General features: G+C 37.7%; 1 protein-coding gene and 1 long non-coding RNA gene across 2 annotated transcripts in view; both read right to left on the bottom strand.

Annotated features, from left to right (window-relative positions):
• Nucleotides 1-3,892, bottom strand: part of LOC149023543 (uncharacterized) — a 50,940-nt gene extending 47,048 nt beyond the window's left edge. The window contains exon 1 of the long non-coding RNA XR_016171536.1: nucleotides 3,683-3,892. This is a non-coding gene — a long non-coding RNA (uncharacterized LOC149023543). The remainder of the gene's footprint in view (nucleotides 1-3,682) is intronic.
• Nucleotides 3,893-14,520: 10,628 nt separating this feature from the next.
• On the bottom strand, nucleotides 14,521-16,239 carry LOC149023542 (UDP-glycosyltransferase 91C1-like). The gene has a single exon (XM_089142813.1). It carries the CDS (start codon nucleotides 16,196-16,198, stop codon nucleotides 14,798-14,800), a length of 1,401 nt encoding a protein of 466 aa, XP_088998939.1. The 5' UTR covers nucleotides 16,199-16,239; the 3' UTR covers nucleotides 14,521-14,797.
• Nucleotides 16,240-21,492: the final 5,253 nt, after the last annotated feature.

The following is a 21,492-nucleotide window of genomic DNA, read 5'->3' as shown; positions in this document are numbered from 1 at the left end:
GAATCAACCAAACTCTAAGCTCACTCTGATTGAACTCCATTACAAGCATTGTAGAAGCTCCAGAGAGCTCTGAAACACTATCTTGACCATACTGACTAGATCGTCGGAGACGAGACGCCGATCAAGACGATCAGCTCCGTTTCTTACTGGTATTTTGTTTCTTTCAGGAGTGAGAGGTTGATCGATTGAAGAGCAAACCAGATCGAATCAGATCTGAGGAGTTCGGTGCAAAAAACTACGGTTCGAGGCGATCGGCAGAAATATCACCAACAGATGGGTTCTGAACTTTATTCTCTGTTTCATACACAATTTCATCAGGAGTTAGAGTGTTACTGATTTTCTTCCATTAGGTTTTGTCATCTAACGTTCTTTTACATGTGGTCGAAGCACCTTATAAAGGCAATTTGCATGTTGGATTGGCCATGACCATGAACCTTTTTACTGATGTGGCAATCCATCAATGGATCCCAAGTTCCCAACTGCCAAGTTCTAATTGTTGTACTTTGAAAACACATTTTGTATAATCAGAATATCACATGAATGGCCAATGAAACTTATCTGGTTAAACTGTGTAATGTGTTTGTTCTACCGCATATCAGCAGTCGATTGTCTTTCTCTTTGCCTTCTATTAGATCATAATGCAACAAAAATGGCTGGAAGATGACAATTGTTGTGAATGCTTGATACACACCAGTTTGAGCTAAAAATATCAAAGAAACAAAAGTTCTAGTTCTTTTAAGGAGATCATGAATGAGATATGAGATGCTCATCAATAGAATTGTACAGGGGTCAACCAAGTGTCTTCTTGTCCAGACTCTAGACTGGCCAACAAATGGATCTTCCCACTAGGCCAAAATGTCTCCTTCAACAAAAGGAACTTCTCAGTTGTTATATGGTTGCAACTTTTAGTGGGTAGGCTTCACTGATATGCATTCTGCAGTTCTTGATGAATTGACTTCAGATGTTATGTTTGTTGTGATTAAGTTTTCATTTGGTTACTTGATTACCCTGAAAATCAGACAGATGATTGTTTAACCTAAAGGTTTAGCTCCAGTTCTATGATATACAAGGCTGGTTTGTCAGTTGAAAGCTAGGTTAGTAGTCTTGGGTTGGATTGATCCATTTTGGTCAGGTTCTTGGGTTCACAAGAACCTGAATCCAAGAACCTGATATATCCTCAGCTTCTATAACGATTTAAAGCTTATATTTTTCTTTTTTCCCAAGATGTGCACATTGCAGCCCTGTTAGCCAATAGGGGTATATTTAGTTACTCTTCTGTTGGTTTATTGATAAAAAAAATAAGAAATTTGATGAAGACGAATCCACTAAATCACAAATAGAAGTGAAAAAACAGAGGCCATTTTCAAAATCTTCACCCAAAAGAATTCCTCGGTTTTACTGTTATTTCATGGAATCAGAATTTAACCAAGCACAAAAATGATAGTTTGGTCATAGTATAGGGAGATTTTAATTTTTTTACCAAAAAATAACGATGGGGAGAATGTGTGGCCCAACCAAAAGCATGCCATGAGCTAATAGATTTTTAGGTGGCAAGAGTCACAAGCAAGCAATAAAGTAGAAAGGAATGGAGTTCCAAAAAAATAACCAAACACTCACTTTATGCTATTCAGAGATCTTCCACTCACCACTTTAGAATTCCAAGTTCATCTCTCCAGCATTCTATTATTATCAGCTAAGGTTTTTGGGGTGTTCTCTCGAGGTTGATCTTAAAGTTGAGGTTTTTTGAACTTGTATTTAAACAAGCAAAGACCAGCTCAGGTTAAGCCCTTCCCACTTAGCTATAGAACTGGTGATGTCCAGGTATGAATTCTATTCAAATACTAATTGGACTCTCCTTATTTGATCCATTTGTGATTCATCATGGTTACCTAGTATTGCGTTCTTCAGTGGATGACTGCTGCTAGGGGTATAGTTCACTCAAAAATGCCTAATAGAGAAGGGATCAACAAGGGATTGCAACTTTGGATCAATTTAGCTTTGCACATTTGGTCTTCTTCCATGTCAATGCTTCGGAGCTCCGAGCTTTGATTTTGAACTATGAAGACACGGTTGTTCATATTGATACCTCTGTCAACAGCCAAACACCTTTACCATCAATGAAGGTTAGGTGAAAATTTTTGAACAAGTTTGCAGTGGCTGACGTGGCACAACATACCTTTTAGAGTTGCAAACAACAACGAATAACAAACGGCCATCACCGGCATCTGCTGTCAGCATTGCAGCGTAACTGGCACCGATTCCCATTCCGTGAGAACGTCGAAGAAATCGACAATTTGAGATTGTGAATCTCCCATTTTGGCTTGGATCTAATCCTTTAGATGGATTAAGGCCGCTCCAGCTGAATGCTTGTTTGATGCCTTTTTCCTATAATTTTAATTACTAATATTTTGATTAATCCGGCTTTTTTGCATCAATTTTCATTATCATTTTCAAGTAATTTTTCATTTTGACATACCAAACTTATTTTTCATTTCAAAATTTATTTTCTCAAAAATCACCAAACCATTTTTCATTTTTGACCAAAAATGAATTCTTGTACTCATTTCTGTTGAATAGGCATAATAGAGAATGAGAATTGATACCAAAAAGAGTCTAACTTGCAAAGCAAATAAAACAAAAACTCTTATCACTTTAACTAACACAAGGAACCTTCACAACTAACTCTAGAGAGTTCCAATTTGAATTCTAAGAATAGATGTCGATTGCTTGCAAGGACTAGACAACACTAATGGACTCCTTCACAAACTAGAATCCAACACTAACAGTAACTCTTTAATAACTTGCAAAATAAGGACTCATGTTCAAAAATAAAAGTAGATGTAGAGCCCTACACAAATACTGGACCTCATGGAACCCTGGTTTAGACTCAACTAAAATATGCAAAATACCAAATACCCCTGGTGTTGGCCAAAATTCTCTAAGTTGTTGGTAGGGTCGTAGGGAACTTGGCAAGCCCTTTGGACCCTCATTAGGTGGTCCTGGATTTGGTTTCTTAATTCTGTTTGTTGGAGTTCTTTTATTATAACTGTAATCGTATTGATCTCTACGAAAGAGTTGCTTTATTGGAGATTTACAATTCATGTAAGGCCTCTAATCCTTCCTTCTTCTTCCTCTCTAACCTATTCTCTTCGCTGCCTATTCTCTAATCCTTCTTCTCCTCTTCTCTACCTATTCTCTGATTTTCAAAAACAAGTGCCAAATGTTTAATTTATAGCTGCCAAAGCATACAATCCCCTTATGCAAAAAAAGGCACCAAGAAAGAGAGGACAAAGGACCAATAGCTTGAATTTAGAAAATTAGTCGAATATTTTTAACCCAACTTAGCGTTTTGGCTTGGTTTGGCATGATGACTACATAATGCAATTGCAACACTATCCTGAACCAGTCTGATGAAGCTCAGAATAAGCTTCCTCGGTACTTCAAGAACTTTTCCAGCCTTCTACTATAGTATAGTCTTTCATAGAAAGATCCAGCTTCTATATAGGAAATTTCATCCATTTACAACATTTTCCCTTTTTCAGCTAATTTTGCCCTTTCACAAAGAAAAAGGAAAGCAAGTTCCAGAAAAAACATTTTGCCATAGATTTCAAGGCAGAGATCCAAGGACATTATTCACTAACTCGGCACTATGATATACTAAGTGATGTAAAAAACAGCTGACCTTCTTAAAATAAAGAGGAGCCTGCCTCGCAATATCATGTGGTAAAGGAATGCACTCCACTAAGCAATGGCGTCGTTGCTGTGCTAATCCTGTAACAGTTTCAAGAAACGCGACATCATTTTCTTGCTTTGCAAACGAAGGCTCTCAGGTTCAGTCGCTCAGCTTCGCAGGAATAGCAGAGAAGAAAAGGTAAAAAGAGGCGGTCGAACTCTAATCGAAGAGCCGTAAAACGGTAAAAACACTATAACCGCACTCCTTAGGGTTATACACAAGGTTTAAAGTATCGTGTATCGGTGGAGTGATTTTAAGAGACGTTTCGGTTTGTATCGTATCGTAAATATGTATGAATGAATGTAAAATTAAATATAAATGATCAAAGCATATATGGAAATAATCTAGTGTATAAAAAATAATAATGATAATAAATAGACATAGTTAGTAAATAATTAATTTATCAACCAACGGGGGTTGGTCCAAGTGGTAAGCTTAAGCAAGGTTCGGATCGAATCTTTGTGATGCAAAAACGCAAGAGTCTCCGGAGCAAGTGATCGAACCCTTGTGGAGTGCAAAAAAAAAATTATTTATCATGCATCCACTTAATCTGGTGCACTCAACCACTAAGCATGACACTCTTAGTCAGCTTATTCTAAAGAATTCTTAAGGTCGAATCAACTCTGTAATTGTTAACATACACTTGTAACAGAGATATGCTAGCATACAAGGTGGGAATGTGGGAAGTGTGATGGAGACTCCATTTACCGATGAACTATTGGTTTTAGACCCATTTTAGGGAAATCAATTCAGAATTTTAGAGGTTATTTTTTACATTTGTTTAAAAAATTATTGTTATACTGACATCAATGAAACCATGTTACCTGAAAGTCTTTTGTTTTAGTTTTAAAAGCGCTTGAAGTTGGCAAACTGAAGTTCAACGATTCAGGGTTGGTACTGAAAATCTAAAATCATTCACATCCAAAACAAATGTGATTTATCCCACCAAGTTGGAAGTAACTTCTGGAATCAATCACTGAGTTTTTCTACAACTACCCACCAGGTTTAGCAGCTTTGGAGTTTTTTTTTCTACTCATGGCCTTCAATCTCAAGGTCTCAGACTTCTTCCCTTCCATGAACTCTTTCACTTTCTCTTTATAGAAATTCAGTTCTTGCTATTTAAAGAAAAGGCCAATGGATCAAGACTGAATCCATTTCTTTCCCCATTATGCAACTCGTTGCCAGACATCAAAAGACATTTACCTTGTTTGAAATAGTTCATATTGACGGTATCGATTAGGATTGTAGTGTTTTGTATCGTTTCTCAAAGTATTGGCCAATACATAACGATAAGGAAAAATAAATTTTTGGAGACATATCGGCCTGTATTGTATCGTAAGCCTACGATACCGATACGTATCGGTCAATACGAAACGATACATACCTATACTTTAAACCTTGGTTATATATTTTTGTTTTGGGGGGAGGGGGTAAGTAAAATAAAATTAGGGTTATAACTTATAAGCATGGTATGCAATATTGACGAAATTCGGCGATATATCGCCTTCTGCGGTTTTGGTTCATGGCGAACCGAAACTGAGGGCAAAAATCGAACATCGGCAATATCTCGCAATATATCACAAGAATGTCAGCAATACATGTGAGAGTTCACCGAATTTCGGCAAATTATCTCACTCATTTTCTATGATTTTCTCTTATCTCCAAACCTCCCCCAGAGCTTCTCTCTCCTAGTTCTTGGTATTTTTGCCATATTTTCGTTCGATCTTTAACATAAAACCTTAGTTTTCAATTCATTATTGACGGGTATAGCATTATTCGCAACGATCAAGCGAAATTTCACACAAATCTAGGTATGTGCTGATCAAGAATACCAATTTGGGTGAGTTTTTAGGCAAAGTGGGGCAAAATCTACCCGAATTGGTGAGATTTCACCATATCGCCCGGTTTGATGGGTAGCAAACCTGCAATATGCACCAAAATTCCGCACCATGCTTATAAGCATGGTACAAAATCTTGGCCGAAAGTAGCGAACCGGCGAAATCTCGGCAAGATTTCTCCGACATATGCAAAATATAAGTGTAAAGTTAAAAAAATAAAAAATAATAATAAAAAAACATATCCCTACAAAACGTTAGTGTCAAATTTTAAAAAATAATAAAACAATATTTAATAGCAACTAGTCAAGTCATGTACTCAACTAGTCGAGTTATGTACTCTATACTCATGTTTACGTTTAGTCATTTTTTACTTTTTTTTTTTTTTTTTTTACAATTCCATGGTTCTACATGAACATATGAACCACGTGTGTCTCAAATGCAATTCTAGTGCTCCTCTTCCTCCTCCATCCTTGCCTGACCAAAAACCGGAATCGCTGGAATTGGAGTTGGAGAAGAAGCCATCTAATGACAAAGAAGTTGTTTCAGGTTGCAATTTTGTGCAAGAGAATGTCAGATTCCTCTTTTGTTGGCCCTTTTTCCATCAAAGACGGTGACAAAGCAGAGAACGACGAAGAGAGGGTAAACCCAAAAGCGAAGTTTACTCTGTATTACTTTGTAGATGAGTTTATTAGAGAAGACTAAAAGCATATCAATGACGTTTGCTCTTCCGGAGCCATGAATAAGCTTTTGAACTATGATAAAATCTTGAGAAATCGCTAGTTCGGCGATAAATGGCGAGATATAGCCGATTATCTCGCTAGTTCGAGTTTCAATGGCTGTTTTGGTTTGCCAGCTACCAAAATGCTCAAAATTCGGCGAATGCATTCCATGCTTATAAGTTTAAAGAGTAAAATTACATAAATAACCACTAATATGATACGATTTTTGGTTCTTTATGGTAAAGTAATTCAGTTTCAGTATATAGTAATAAAGCAAATTTTGGTATATACCGACAGTACATTATGTTACTTGACGATACCGTACAGTACCGAATTGCAAAATTTCGTTCAAACGGTGCAGTATGGTACGGTTTAAACAATGCATTTTAGTGTTGGTAAACGGTTTCAATACACAGTTGACACCCTTAGGTCTAGCTCCTGCATCATCGTTCAAAAGATAAGATATTGTTTCGAGGTGTATGGAAAAAGTTACCCTTCTACGCTCTCACGCTTCCAATTGGCTTATTTCTAAAGGTACACGGCCAAATGCACAAGATCGATGAGAAATCATGAATGTCTTTGCATGTACACCTGCCCGGCCCATACTTCAAATGTTCAACGGTCTGAGTTCGAAATTGAGTCCATGCATCAATTTAAATAGAAACCAACCAAGTCCAGACTAATTCAAAGATATTATTAACTATTCTATCCTTACCATAAAACAAAGGGAAAATTTCAGTGCCACCGCCAAGATTACCCTCTAAAATTAATGTCACGCCCTAAGTTATCCAATTTATCAGTTCAACTCTCAATAAGGGGGGAAAATATATCAATGACAACTTTGTCTTACCATAGAAAATTAAAGTTAACTCCTATTGTAAACAAGATAAACTTTTTAAATAGACAAGAATACCCTTGAATCTTCATCTTCCTAAAATGTTTGCTACCGGACTCCGATTCTTCAATTATTGCATCTTCATGATTTTTATCCTAGCACAAATATTTTTTGTTTTCTCCTCCTTTGTCTTCTTCCCTTAGAATGTAGGGATCATATTGGAGATTAATAAATAAAAACTAACTGAGACTGAGGTCACCTACCACCACTGGGAACCTTACAGATAAGTCCCCCCACAAATTAGATTACAAACTAACCATGAAGGTACCCTTCGTTGATTCGGCATGCCCTAACTTAACCAAGAAAGAAGTTGGATGAGATGAACTTTAAATATTATTGTTAGAATGTCTCCTAACTTGTCAAGATTTGAAATAATTAAAGCTTTTTTTTTTTTTTTTTTTTTTTTTTGGTTACATTAATTAATTAAAGCTTTTACGAATGATCTATGTTGGATTTTGTTTTTAAAAGAAAATAATAATATAATATAATATATTATTTAGATAAGTTTCAAAATCATTAAAACTCTTTCTCCCTAGTTTTGTTTTAGGACTCTTGTTTATTCTTACTCTATAGGACTCTTCTGGATGTATATTAGGTGATTTAGATTACCATATGTGTTTAGTCCCACATCGGATGGAGCTAATGATTATATGATTATATATGCATATATAGCTCCTAAGTGGGGTGTATGCTGGTAGAGAGCTACATGTGGATCACGAGCATGCAACGAGCTGGACCGAGTCGGGCGTGGTTGCGGTAGTGGTTCGTAGACCCTAGTCTAACCAAGCCATGGGGCACTATAATATTATATAAATAATATTAAGTGTCTATGATGGGACTTGGGACTTTGGGGCGTGGGTCGTGGATCTAGAAAACTCGGGTTTGGGTTTTGCAGTAGGGAGGTGACCTTACGTACATATGTAGCTCTCTGAATGTGTCCATACGAGCCTATAAATAGAAGTTAAGCTCTGAACAAAGATTGACTCGGTTTTTTGGTGAAACAGAAATTTGAAAATCTAGTGTTAGAAAAATTCCATTTTTGTTTTCTTTGTTCCTATGATGTGTATTACCTTCGGATCTCCTTTGCAAGTAGAGTCTGTTGGAGTGCTGCCTTCAGATCTACGAGTTGTTGTATCTTGGAGGTGAGAACGTCAAGGTCAAACCCAGCATCATAAAGGGGGCATTCAAATACATTAAGGAAAAGTACGGTTCGTACACCTCAACTCACCCTGTGAAAGTTCGTGCTAGTTTTCCTTTCACTCATTCTACTACATTCGGGTAAGTGATTCTGACATAAAATATATTTGATATATTCGTTTCTCCTTGATTCTGTTATTGGTCTGTCTATACTGTGCCTTTGGTCTTCTGATTCTAATAATCTATCATAATCATACATTTCATCATCAAATATATATACTTTTTATGGATAGGGATGCAAGTGGAATTCAAATCTAAACATTTGAGATTGTCAATTTTGCATTATTTAATAATGTAAACTTTTTTTTTTATGAATAAATAATTATATTAAAAGAAAAGGAAGGAGGAGAACAATGTCTTTAATCAGAAGACTGAAAAGAAGAACCAAGACCCCATGAGACAACAATAAGCATGTTCCTTGGGGTATCATCAACAAGAGGGTGGGGAATAGCTACCAGTCTAAAAAAAAATCAAAATAGATGGCATTTCAAATCATGTTTATAGAGAGAGATTTGGAGGTCCATCTTCGAAGATTGCGCTCCCATTAAAGGGGATGGACTAAGGCACAAAACACTAGCTTACCAATCTAATCGCAAATGGAAGACCCCGAAAAGTTTATCAAAACCAGGACCAATCTTGACCAAACCCGAAGGAACGCCTCGAATAGCGCCATATGGAGGAAAGGGCTTTTCCCCAGATAGATCTGGAGAAAGGGCAAGAAAGAAGAGGTGCTCAAAGTTTTCCAAACTAGTCCAGCAGAGGATGCAGTTGGGATTAACAGGGATGTGGCGGTTAGAGAGGAAGATTGGGTAGGAAGGGCTTGGTTGAGGGATCTCTAAAGGGTAAGGGAGTGGCATGAAGCTTTTGAACCAGATCAAAGGGGGCCAGGGTGGTTTAGGGTTATGGGATCTTAGGAGGTTCCATGCTGATGAGGTGGAGAAGGATTTGGTAGGGGACGGGAGCCAAATGGTGAGGTCCCGAGAGGAGCTGGAGAAAGGAGCTAGGGATTCCCAAACTTGTGTGAGAATGGGTAGGGTGAAGGAATCCAGGATCCATTTGAGATGAAGGCCGACAAGGGGATGGTTTTGGGGATACGGGTGTCAATAGACAGTGCAGGGACCAAAGTGGTTATAGAGAATGCCCATTGGATGCCGTAGGTTGAGCAAAAAAGAAGTGGAAGAGCCAATAGAGATGGAGATAAAGATAGCTGAGATAACTCAGGGGTAGAATAAAATGATTTTCCTCCAAACCCATGAAGTATTGGAGGGCAGTCCAAAAGGAATCCGATCGGAGAAGAGAAGAATAGACCCACCTACCCCAAATAGAGTCATGCTTTGAGGCAATTTTCCAAATAAGTTTGAGAAGGCAAGCCAAGTTGACATCGGAGATCTGGCAGATTCCTAAACCACCTTCGAAGGTAGAACGACAGATGGATGACCAACTGACCAGGTGGATGAAGTGTGAGGCTTCTTGCCCTTTCCAAAGGAAGGCACAGAATAAGGATTCCATCGCATGGGTGGTGGATTTGGGGAAAATATAAGATTCCGCACCAGTAGAGATAGGTGGACTGGAGCACAAAATGGATGAGAACCACCCAACCAACAAAGGATAGAACCTTGCCCTACCAAAGCTGCAGTTTCTTACGAATATTGTCAAGCATTAGAAGGCAGTGGTGGTGAGTGAGTCTATCGGGGATGAGCAAGAGGCCTAGATAAACCACGGGGAAGGAGGCAAGCGAGAAGCCGATAGCTGGAGAAGAGAGGCACAAAGCTGATCAGAGATACCAGAGAGGAAGATAGTGGATTTTCCAAGATTGACCCGAAGGCCAGAGAGGGATTCATAAAGCGAAAGAGCCAAGAGGATGGAGGAAATAGATAGGTGATATGCTTTAGAGAAGATCATGAGATTGTTTGCAAAAGCAAGATGGGAAAGGTTAAGGCACTTGCATTTGGGTATGGGGGATATGAGAAGTTGGTCGATTTTGGATTGAAGGATACAGGAGAGGACCTCTAAAGCAAGAGAGAAGAGGTAAGGAGATAGGGGGCAGCCTTGGTGGATGCCCAAAAACTCTACCTAAGATGTCAGAGTTCAAATCCCTTTGAGACCAACGGCAAAGCTCCTATCTTGTTTAAATTACATATGCAACACTTACTCTCTAAGGAATAATCAACATGCACATAAGCTGGTCAAGTGAACCTCAGTTCCCCTCCACCCCCAAAAAAATCTTTATAATTTATATTAGTTCCCTAAGAATAGGGGTGGAAACTATTATATGAACCCTAACCTCCCAAGTGGGAGACATTGGTCATTGCCAATTGAGTAGACCTTACCTCCTCGCCCCCCAAAAAATAATCTTTATAATTTATTCCCTGAGAATAGGGGTGTAAACTATTATATGAACCCTACCCTCCCCAGTGGGAGACATTGGTCATTGCCAATTGAGTAGACCTTGAATGCTAAATATTATTTTTCACAGTAAAAACTCCCATCGCTTCCTATTTCTCTCAAAAAATCAAACAATTTTGAATGAAAAACAAAAAGAATGTCTGTATTTACCCTAAACACTCACGTTTCTGCCAAATAAATACCTTCTCTTTGCATCAATTATACATGCACTTGGGATTGCAATTCTTCATTTTAAACTCCATTAATGAAGCTCAAAAAGCAAAGTTTTTTTGGGTTAGCATTTGATTTATATATCTTTTTAGCATCTCTTAGAAAAGCAATTGTTGAATTAATCTCCAGCGGTTAATTAAAGGGTGTCAAGTTGGTTTTGAAATCAATCTTATTAAATCTTATCATATCGAATGGTTTTAAAAAAGGGTATAGTATGGTTTTCAAGAAAGATTTCGATTTCAATTGTACATGTTATACTTCATCATTGATCAATTGCGCTACTTGAAGGAGTTTATGTTTGATGTGATCCAAGCTGAGGAAAGAATTGTTTTAGAAAACAATTCAATGCATATTGTTAAACTGAAAATTTTCAATTGTACATGTTATACTTCATCATTGATCAATTGTGCTTCTTGAAGGAGTTTATGTTTGATGTGATCCAAGTTGAGGAAGAATTGTTTCAAAAAATAGAGCAGACAAACTCTAACAAGAAGATGCTGAAGTATCGGGATTGTGTGGAGCCTTTTATTTAGATTATTAGGAGTGGATTCACCATTGTTCTCTATTTTGGCACCTTAGCTACAAGGGTTCTTCTTAATAGGTTTGGAGGATCCATTAGATTTTTACTTAGACCTACTAGATTGGTATGGGCAACGTAAAACATTTCAGCAAAATTTGCAGAAATTTCGGCGAATTTCGCCTAGTTCGGTGAGTATCGAACCGAAAGCTGCACCGAAAAACGAAGTTACACAATATCGCCGAATCGGCGAAAACTAGGCAAAATTTGACAGTGAACTTGCAAAATGTCACAGCCGTGTTCAACACTTTAGCTTCATGGTCGAAATCCTTCTATCACCGGCAAAATTCTTGCTTTGATGGAGAAGACTGAAGAAAAACAAGAAGACGACAAACTCACAAAAAAAATAACTCTGCAACTCAACCTCCAGTAGTGTTTTAGAAGGTGCAAATATGCTCGAAAGCCTTCCATCTTTTGTTGTTCACTTGTTCTCTTCTCTCAGTGCCGGAATCGCCGAAACCACTATCTGAATAGAAACCTTCGCCGGAACCACCGCCAGTTTCTCCTCTTTTTATTCATTTAAAATCTCAGTGAAGAGTGAGTGAAGATGTGAAGACTGAAGTTTATCCCACACACATGCAGCCCAACTTTGAAAAATGAAAAGAGAAGAAATATCTTCTATTGGGGTTGCGTGATGATGGAAATGGGTTAGGGTTGCATGATGATGGAAATGGGTTGGGAAATTTTGAATTTTATTAAAAGTGGGTGGGACCCTGGGATTGCGTTGAGAAAATTGAAGGAGCGAGATTTCGCCGGTTCGCCTGATTTGATATGTAGCGAACCGGCAAACTCAGGCAAGATTTCGTTCATTGGGACTGCAATCCAATCCTGATAGAGAATTGGGTCATGGGCCTCACACTTCATCTGATGTTAGTCTAGCTTTAGGGGCAGCTAGGTCATCTATTAATGATTCCATCATTTGTATGGCCTAGCCTTCCCTTGAATTGGTGTCATTCTCTACAAAAATAGTTGGAATACTGTTAGAGCTTCACTCCTAGAGGTAGACTGGGAAGAGGTATACTAATTGTAATCCTAGACATTTGGCATCAATTTTGGAGATGTTTGGTGGATAGTGTTCCTACAAATGATCAGATTCAAAAATGCATGGTATTAGTTGCTCCATATTATAATCTGTTGGGCAAGGGTCGGAAATAAAGTCGCTTATTTTTCAAGTACTCTTCTAATTAAGAAAATATAGATATATATGTTATGTGTTCCCCTTCTAGAAAGCCTAGGGTGGAAATTCTTTTTTAGGCAAGATGGATAGCAAAGAATCTCAAGGTGATTCGATTGGGAGCATTGCTAAATGGGACTTTGCGAGATGGTTATCCAAATTAGGAGGGAAAACGACCTTCTAAATATCAAGAAATGAAAAGATCTATTGACGAATTAATAGAGGGGGTTTGCTATATATTAACTTATTGGCAATAGGGGTGGGGACTATTATATATTCCATCAAAGAGGATTGAATCCTGATCCTCCCCACTGGGAAGCGTTGGTCATTGCCATCTAAGCTATGCTTTGATGGTATCAATGAATTATTAGAGATATCAAAGCAAAAGTTGAGTACCAGTGTGGAGCTGATATTTCTAAAGGTTGAAATCCCCCAGAAACCATTCTTAGTTTAGAAATATGGTGTCCCAGATGGGTTGGAAGGGGTTCAATAACACTGAATTGATCCTTCTTGTCCTTTTTCCTAGTTTTACAGTTTGTCCTTGAGCAATAGAGTCCTGAGTCTTGGGATTCTTGCCTTTTGAGTCTCTATAAGGTTGTCTTTCTTCTCTCTTTTTTATAGTGGGTCCCACTTTTGTTGTCATAATGGGAAACAATGTCAAATGGGTGGAGTAGGTAATAGGTAGTGGGAAACTATTCTGTGCCGAAAACTTCCGCCGTCTCTCTCCTGAAATCCTCCGCTCTGCAACTCCTCCAGATCGAGCAGCTCGAGGCGGAGAGGCTCGCCTGAGTAGTCTCTCCGCCTCCCCTGTTCTCCTTCCACCGCTCCATCTCGTCTCCGTTTTTTTTGGCTTCTCTCTTCCTCTCCTCCAGCTCTCTCCCGTCTTTTCTTTTTGTTTTTTTTTCTCTCACCTCCTCCAGTTCTCTCTTTCCCTTTTGTTCTCTCTCCTGTTTTCTCTCTACCGGCATCTCCTGCTCCTCTTTCCCGTTTCAACTATTCTCTCTCCCGCCCTCTCTGTTTCTCTCTCCCGTTTTCCGTTTCTATCTGTTTCTCTCTCTCGTTTTCTCTGTTTCTATCTGTTTCTCTCTCCCGGTATCTCCTGCTCCTCTTTCCCGTCTCCGCCTCCCTCCGTTTCGCTTTCTCCGTTAATAACCAGATCTAGGGTTTCCCCTTAGATCTGTGGTTGCAGTGCTTTGTTTTTGTTTTTTGTTTTTTTTTTTTTTATTATTTTTTTTTGTTTTTTTTTGTTTTTTCATAACAGCTCCTTTGGTTATAGCGTTTCTCGGTGCCACACAACCCGGCTTCGCGTCGAGCTTAATAGAACTCCAAGTCTGGCTACAAGTTTTTCTGCGTCGAGCTTGACCGGTATGCCTATACGGCATCGCTGGATGGGAGGTCTAAACCTTATCCACACTTTCGCTGCTACCATCGCTGTAATTGTAGGAGTTTTGAATCCGCCCTTGAGGCGTGTAATTTGTCCCCCTATGTGGGTGTTATGTCCGCTCTTGAGGCGTGTAAGTTGTCCCCCTTTGAGGGTGTTGGTGTTGTTTTGGTGTTCTTGTTCTAAGGGTTTTGTGGCTGTGATCCACTTTGGGCTTGACCCAACCCTTACCTTGGTTGACCCTGTCTATTGCATGTACGACAGTTTGGTCTTTTGCTGTTCCTTGGTTCGATTTGAACCTTGTGTTCTCATGCAGGTGTGTTTGTACTTTGTTTAATTATGTGAATGAAGTGTTGTTTACCAAAAAAAAAAAAAAAAGGTAATAGGTAGTGGGGAAGAAATGTGCCAGCCATACAATGAAAAGGACAATAAAGTTGATCTCATATCAACACAAATCAGTATATAAGTGTCTTCTTCATTATAGAATAGACGACAGGTTCCACATTGTAAAGAGAAATAAATTTAAAAGGGTCCATTAAAGTTGCATGTCATCTACTACCAATAGAATAATTGAGGTTTGTGATACAATATTTCAGCCATATACAATGAGATGTAGTTTTAGAGTGCCTTGCGTTCAAATCCAAAGACAATGGAACGGATCCAGAAATCAGGTTTGTGTTGCAACCCAGTTCTTCAGATACTGGACAAGCTCACCTACTTGGTGCTCTTGATGGTTAATAGCAGCAGCAACTTCTGCAACTTTGATGCCTATCTGAGTCCCTTCTTCCGAATCCATGGCTCGCCCAAGACATTCTGCTATGGCATCCCTAGTAAAAGACCTATCTTCATCTTGCTCAACTTGAACAGCCAAACCCTTTTCCACCAACAATCTTGCAACAATTCCATGGTCAAAAAGCAATGGCAAGACCATCAGTCTATGACCATACTTGAGATTTTCCAACACAGAACCCCATCCACCATGAAACATGGATCCTCCAATGGCAGTATTAGCTAGAATTTCTGCTTGAGGAGCCCATCCCATGCACACCAAACCTCGTCTGGCCGTGTTCTTGATGAAGCTTTGAGGTAAAACTTCGACATCGTCGGGGATTTCAGATTTAACAAGGGACCATATGAATGGCAGATCTGAAAGTTCTAGCCCATAAGCTATTTCATGAACTTGATCTTTGCTTAATTTGCAAGAACTTCCAAATCCTACAAACACAACTGACTTGGGTTTTTGTTGATCAAGCCAGTTAAATCTTTTAAGCCACTCCTCATCATAATCCCTTCGATCTGGTTGATCTATAGGTAATAACAACCAAGGAATAATTGGTTTATGCAAGATCTTTTCAAGTAGTTCCAAGTATTCACCTTCAATTTCCTTGCAACTACGAATGACTAGGGCTCTGCAACCATTCAAAATTTTAGCTATTCTCTCACTCATATCTCCATAAAAAAAGTGATGATAGTACCAATTGGCTTCAGACCCCCTTCGGAGAGCCACCGCCGTTGAAGGAAAAGTGACCCATTTAGGCGGTGATGTTAAGGATTCCGGCGATGGACGAACCTTCTTTAGGCCATCTCCTGTCATATATTCCGGTGACCCACTAAAAACCCTAGTGGCAGCAGAAAGTATGCAAAACAAGAAGACTGGAATACAAAATTCTCTAGCAATATCAATAACCCAATGAGGAAATAAATCAACACCTATCCAATCTGGTGCTTCATTGATGATGAACTGCTTGAAGGGATGACATAGAAGATCATAGGCAGCCTTTAAATCCTTCTCTTTCTCTAAAGGAAAGTCGAAAGTGTTGTCTGCACCTTCTGGCAAGGAACTGCCATGAATGACTGGGAGGGGAAAAGCCACAAAGTTTATGAAACTAGATAGCTCTGATGGTGGTTTGGGGAGTTTTTGGATGTTTTTAGGGGTAGAAATGAAGGAGACATGGATCCCAGCTTTGGCTAAGGCCAAGGAAAGATGGAAAAATGGAAACAAATGCCCAAATGCTAAGTAAGGAACCAGAACTACATGCAAATCTTTGGCCATTTTGATTGCCATCATCCCACTTAGACACCAATATGTAGAGTTGGAAAAAATGAGTTAATGATCGCCTACTCTTCAGAGTGACCCCTAAGCAATAACAAAAATGAGTTAAGAATCACCTACGTATGATTCAAGGTGATCCTTTTTTCTTTTTGGTAAACCCTTCAAGGTGATCCTTAGACAATAAAATATGTTGACATGAGGAGAAACATATTTACAAGTTATATAATTTACAATTGCCTAAATCTCAACATATTTTACATCCAATCATATACTTTATTGAGATAGTAAACTAAAGAAACTCTCCCTCTCAGAATCATAAATGAGAATTTTCATCTCATCCTCACCTTCATCACACAATTAATGGGGACTCTATCTCTGAAAACCGACAATGGCTATTTCTTGTCTCTCTTCTCCTTTAGATGTCACGACCTCAGTTTTCACTGGCTTGGTGGGGCCCACATTATAAACATCCAACCAGGGCATGTGACAGTTTCTCTCAGTATCAACCTGTTTATAGCCACTAAAAACAATGTTAAACTAAACATTTTCAAGGACGAAAAATAGATAACCTGTTTGACAGTTTGACTCATATACATATGTATACGGTCCAAAGTCATGTCTTATTGACATTGAATTTCACCCAGTGCCTAGTTAAATACATAAAACCTCAAAAGAGTTATATACATTTCACAATCCATAATAACAAAACATCACTTGCAAAAGCAATTCCCGTCCTTTACTATAAACTATACTATACTCTTGGATGATAGTACCTTTGCCCTTGTTATGTATTTGGGGACCTGTCAACATTTACAATAATGAGCTTTACGAGGCCCAATAAGGGATATAGCCAACCATATAAGCAAATTAGGTAAATCATCATGCATCTATTATCACATCAACATCTTATGACATTATGCATTTCAGTTTCCTTTTCATTTTTCTTTTCTTTTTCTTTTTCTTTATTGATCCAAGCCTAAGCACTACCTATAGAGAGGACACCTTTAGTTTAAACCACACAAGTGGCATCAGTCTCAGACTCTTAGTCTCAATCTTAGAGGTTCTCATTAAGAAATTCTCTTTTCAATTTTTTGACACAATGACAGGTGTTCTCCATAGGAGGCCATCATCGGTCTAGTTTATCTTTTCACTTTTCAGTCTTGCTTCATGCCTTTCCATTTAAATACACTAAGTACTAGGATTTACAGAAGCCATTAACATTTTATTTCATTCTTTATTCTTATTATTTTCTCCATTTTCTTTCATATTTTTATATTCAATTTCAGCATTGCATTACTATATCCTGTCCATTTCAATGTACTTCTTGCATTTCAATTATCACTTAGCTTATCTGAATAAAAATAAATACAATTCATACAATCCCATCATTTAAATACAAAGTATGATAATTCTAAATTTAACAAGCATAATCATCATTTCAAATTCTTAGTTTAACAGTTCAAGAATACTATCAGCATTTCAATTCAAACATTACAATCAAGTTCTTAAGCTGTCATTCGATCTCATGCACTTTTATTCTATTCACAAAACAATATATCATGCACTTCTATAAATTACATAAGGGCTGAATTCAAATATCTAGCACGCAACTTATATTTATAAAATAGATGTTTGTGGTGAATTTGTGATTCATCCCCTATTTACTTGAATCCCACCCCCCTAACCAAACCGATGTGTAAAAGGTACGTTCTTCTTATTTTACAACCACGGCCGCGCGCGTCTCCGTTCAGCGCCTTAAATAAGGTATATTTTATATTAACATGTAAATGCTACCTATTTACTAAGTGGAATCACTCACTTATAAGATACATAGGTTAGTCAATATTGTTTTCCTGTTCCTTCTCCGAATGCATCTCTTGATTTTGACTTAGTTAAAGCCCGCCCTTTCTCTTGTATTTAGGGTGATTATCACCTATTTCAGAGGACGCGGAAATACGAAATAGCCTTCCCTCTGCTTTCCACATTTTCTTCTTTTTCTCTTCTCTCTCCTCCTTAATGCTTTTCTATTCTCTCTCCACTTCTCCTCTCTGCGTTTTGCCTCTCCTTTTGCCCTTTTCTATTTTGTACATTCTGTATCTATTCTCTTTCTTCTCTTGTCTTTCAATTCTCTCTCTACTATTTACTTCTTCTTCTCTTTCCTTGTCTCTTTTAGATTCTCTCCCCTCTTTACTTCTTCTCTCAGTTTTTCTCCTTTTTTCCTTTCTGCTTTCCACGCATATGCTGTCCCTCCCTCTCCACTATTTTATTTCACTTCTCCTTTTTTCCACTTCTCTTTCTTATCTCTTAATTATATTATATATATTTATATAATAATCATAACATGTGTATGCAATTGAATCACTTCTTTGTTAAAAATGCTACCTTCTCCTTCTCTTTCTCTTTCTCTTTCTCTTTCTCTTATTAAATGATACCTCACTCACCACCTTTAATAATCACGTTAGGTGGGAGGGAGAGGGCGGGGTCACCTCCTCCTTGTCTCTCTCTCCATATAATATAATATGTATATATTGCCAAATTATGTTAATTATTATATTATAATATATGTATGTACACTTAACTAATGGGCCTATTTTATAGGTTTGTGAGTCCCACTCTATTTCCTTACGCAGAGATGCAAACAAGAAAAGATATTTCGCTCAATTCGCCGGGTTCGCTACCCAGTGAACCAGGCGAAATGGCAAAATCTCGCCCCAAGTTGCATTTTAAACTTTTAGAATAATATATAATATGAATATATAATCAATTTATATATATATATATAAATAATATAATTATGCAAACGTTAGTGTCATTGTGTCAAGTGTCAACTGTCATGTTTTAAAATATAAAAAAATAATACCTAATAGTCAAATCATGTCTCCCACTCGTCAAGTCAGGTAAGAGATGTCAGTATTTTATTTTTATTTTTTTAAATAATTTTATGGTCTTACGTACATGAACCACGTGTGTGGTTCACGTGGTTCAAAATGCATATACTGTTCATCTTCTTCCTCCATCTTTGCCTGAAAGTCGTTGATGTTCCATGGACGGTGGTGTTGCAACTTGCAAGTCGGCTTGCACGGTGGTGTTATCGCAAGAAATCGCCGATTCGGTGAGAAAAAGCGAGATATCGCCGAGAAATTGGCTATATCCCGCCAATCTCATTTTGAGGGCTCTTTTCGGTTCGGTGATTACCGAACCCAATGCAAATTGGTCCCGGGATAAACCCCCGTCCCCTCCTTTTATCATTGGGGACCCACAAGTGATGTCGAATATCGACCAAAATACTAATTGGAATCCAATTCTATTTAAACTATCATTTAATTAAACTTTAACAATTTGGTTAAACCATCTTGACACATGGTCCAACCACCATGATCCTTTAATAATATTGAGAATTGAAACATATCACCAGAAAAATAGCAGGATAGTTTCCGTGTTAAACCTTACCACCAATTATAAGCAGATTAATCAAATGTTCCTGTGTATATTTCTGATTGCGGCATGTGTTTGTTTCTTATCAAGTGAAGAAATCATCTGGATGAATGTTAAATTGTCGGGATGTTGCTCCTTACTAAGTGATGGCCTCGTTAAGTTTTAAGGTCCATCGACCAAAATACTACATCTAGTTGACTTAATCCAATTCTATTTAAAATATCATTTAATTAAACTTTGACAATTTGGTTAAACCATCTTGACACATGGTCCAACCACCATGATCCTTTAATAATATTGATAATTGAAATATATCAACACAATGATAAAATAATAATAGAAAAATATGTGAGGCATTACATCAGATGAAGCCTTTTTTGTGTTAACCTATAATTTAAATTAGTCTCATCAAGGTATTTCACAAATAATTGATTGATTCCTCTAAAAGAAAATTCCAAATAAATATGGAAAGTGTACATTACTAGAACTTCAACCATGGAAAGAAAGTGAAATTGAATTATGGAAAATTACCTTTATTTATAAGTCATCCGACAACCATTTTTTATGTCTCCATATTTTGTTGTGGCATTTCTTCCAATGACAAACCTATTCCTACTTTTCTAGATTTTCTTTCAAAAGCAGCATTGTTTTCATCTCCTCCCACTTCATCTTATGTTAGTCTAGTTTAGGGGCACCTAAGTTATATGTTGGATGATTCCATCATTTGGATGGTCTTCCCTTTAGTGTCATTCCCAACAAAAACAGTTGGAATACTGCCTTGAGCTTCACCATTAGAGGTAGATTGGGAAGAGGTTTGCTAATTGTATTTCTATACATTTGACATCAATTCTAGAGATGTCTTATGGATAGTGTTCTTACAAATTATTAGAATAAAAAATGCATCGTTGGTTGATCCATATTAAGTCTTCTGTTGGGTAAGGGGTCGAAAACAAAGATCGCGTATTTTTCGACTACTCTTTAAATTAAGAAAGTATAGAGATTTATGTTATTTATGCCCCTTCTGGAAAGCCTAGGCTGTAAATTCTTTTTTAGGCAAGATAGATAGTAGAAAATCTCATGAGGAGTCAATTGGGAGTATTGCAAAATGGCATTTGCAAGATCGATATCCACACTGGTAGGGAAAAACAAATTTCTAAATAATCAAAAATGAGAAGATCAATCAATGAATTAATAAAGATGTCAAAGCAAAAAATCCCCGCTGTGAGACTCACCCACCACAGCCAGGTGTGCGACGCGAGTCAAACACCGGTTTATATAAACCGGGGTTCGCAAACCCAAAAAAAAAGATGTCAAAGCAAAAGTTGAGAACCAGTGTGGAGATGTTGAAATCTCCTATGAAACTCTTCTTAGTTTATAAATATGGGATCCTAGTTTAGAAATATGGTGTTCATCCCATATGGGTTGGGAGGGATACAATAACACTGAACTGATCCTTTCTTCTTTTTTTTTCTTCTAGTTTTACAGTTTGTCCTTAATGGAGGCCTCTGAGTTTTTTTTTACAGTTTTACAGTCTCTCCCTCTCTCAACAAGGACAGTAAAGGTTATCCCAGGGCTAACCACAACATATTTCACAAGGACAAATCACCATAAATCAATATAGAAGTGTCTCCTTTATCGAATGGACAATATGGTCCACATTGTAAAAGCTTTAAAGAGAAAAAAATCTACTAGGGTCCATTGAAGTTGCAAGCAATCTATACTTCCCACATAATAGTTGAGGTTAGTGATCCAACATATATTCACATACTTGAAGAGTATTTCTTAGAGTACTCCAAACGTCAACCATATACATTGAAATGTAGTTCTAGAGCGCTTGCATTCAAATCCAAAGACAATGGAATGGATAAAAAAAA

This window comes from Hakea prostrata, chromosome 2 (genome assembly GCF_041222555.1).
Source record: "Hakea prostrata isolate BN-2017 chromosome 2, UWA_Hpros_2, whole genome shotgun sequence".
NCBI classification, from domain to species: Eukaryota; Viridiplantae; Streptophyta; class Magnoliopsida; order Proteales; family Proteaceae; genus Hakea; species Hakea prostrata.
The sequence above is the reverse complement of the archived record's forward strand: the minus strand, read 5'-3'. Positions and strand labels throughout refer to the sequence as shown.

Coding starts and splice junctions, on each gene's coding strand:
- LOC149023542 (XM_089142813.1), bottom strand. CDS start 16,198: ATGATGGCAATCAAAATGGCCAAAGATTTGCATGTAGTTCTGGTTCCT.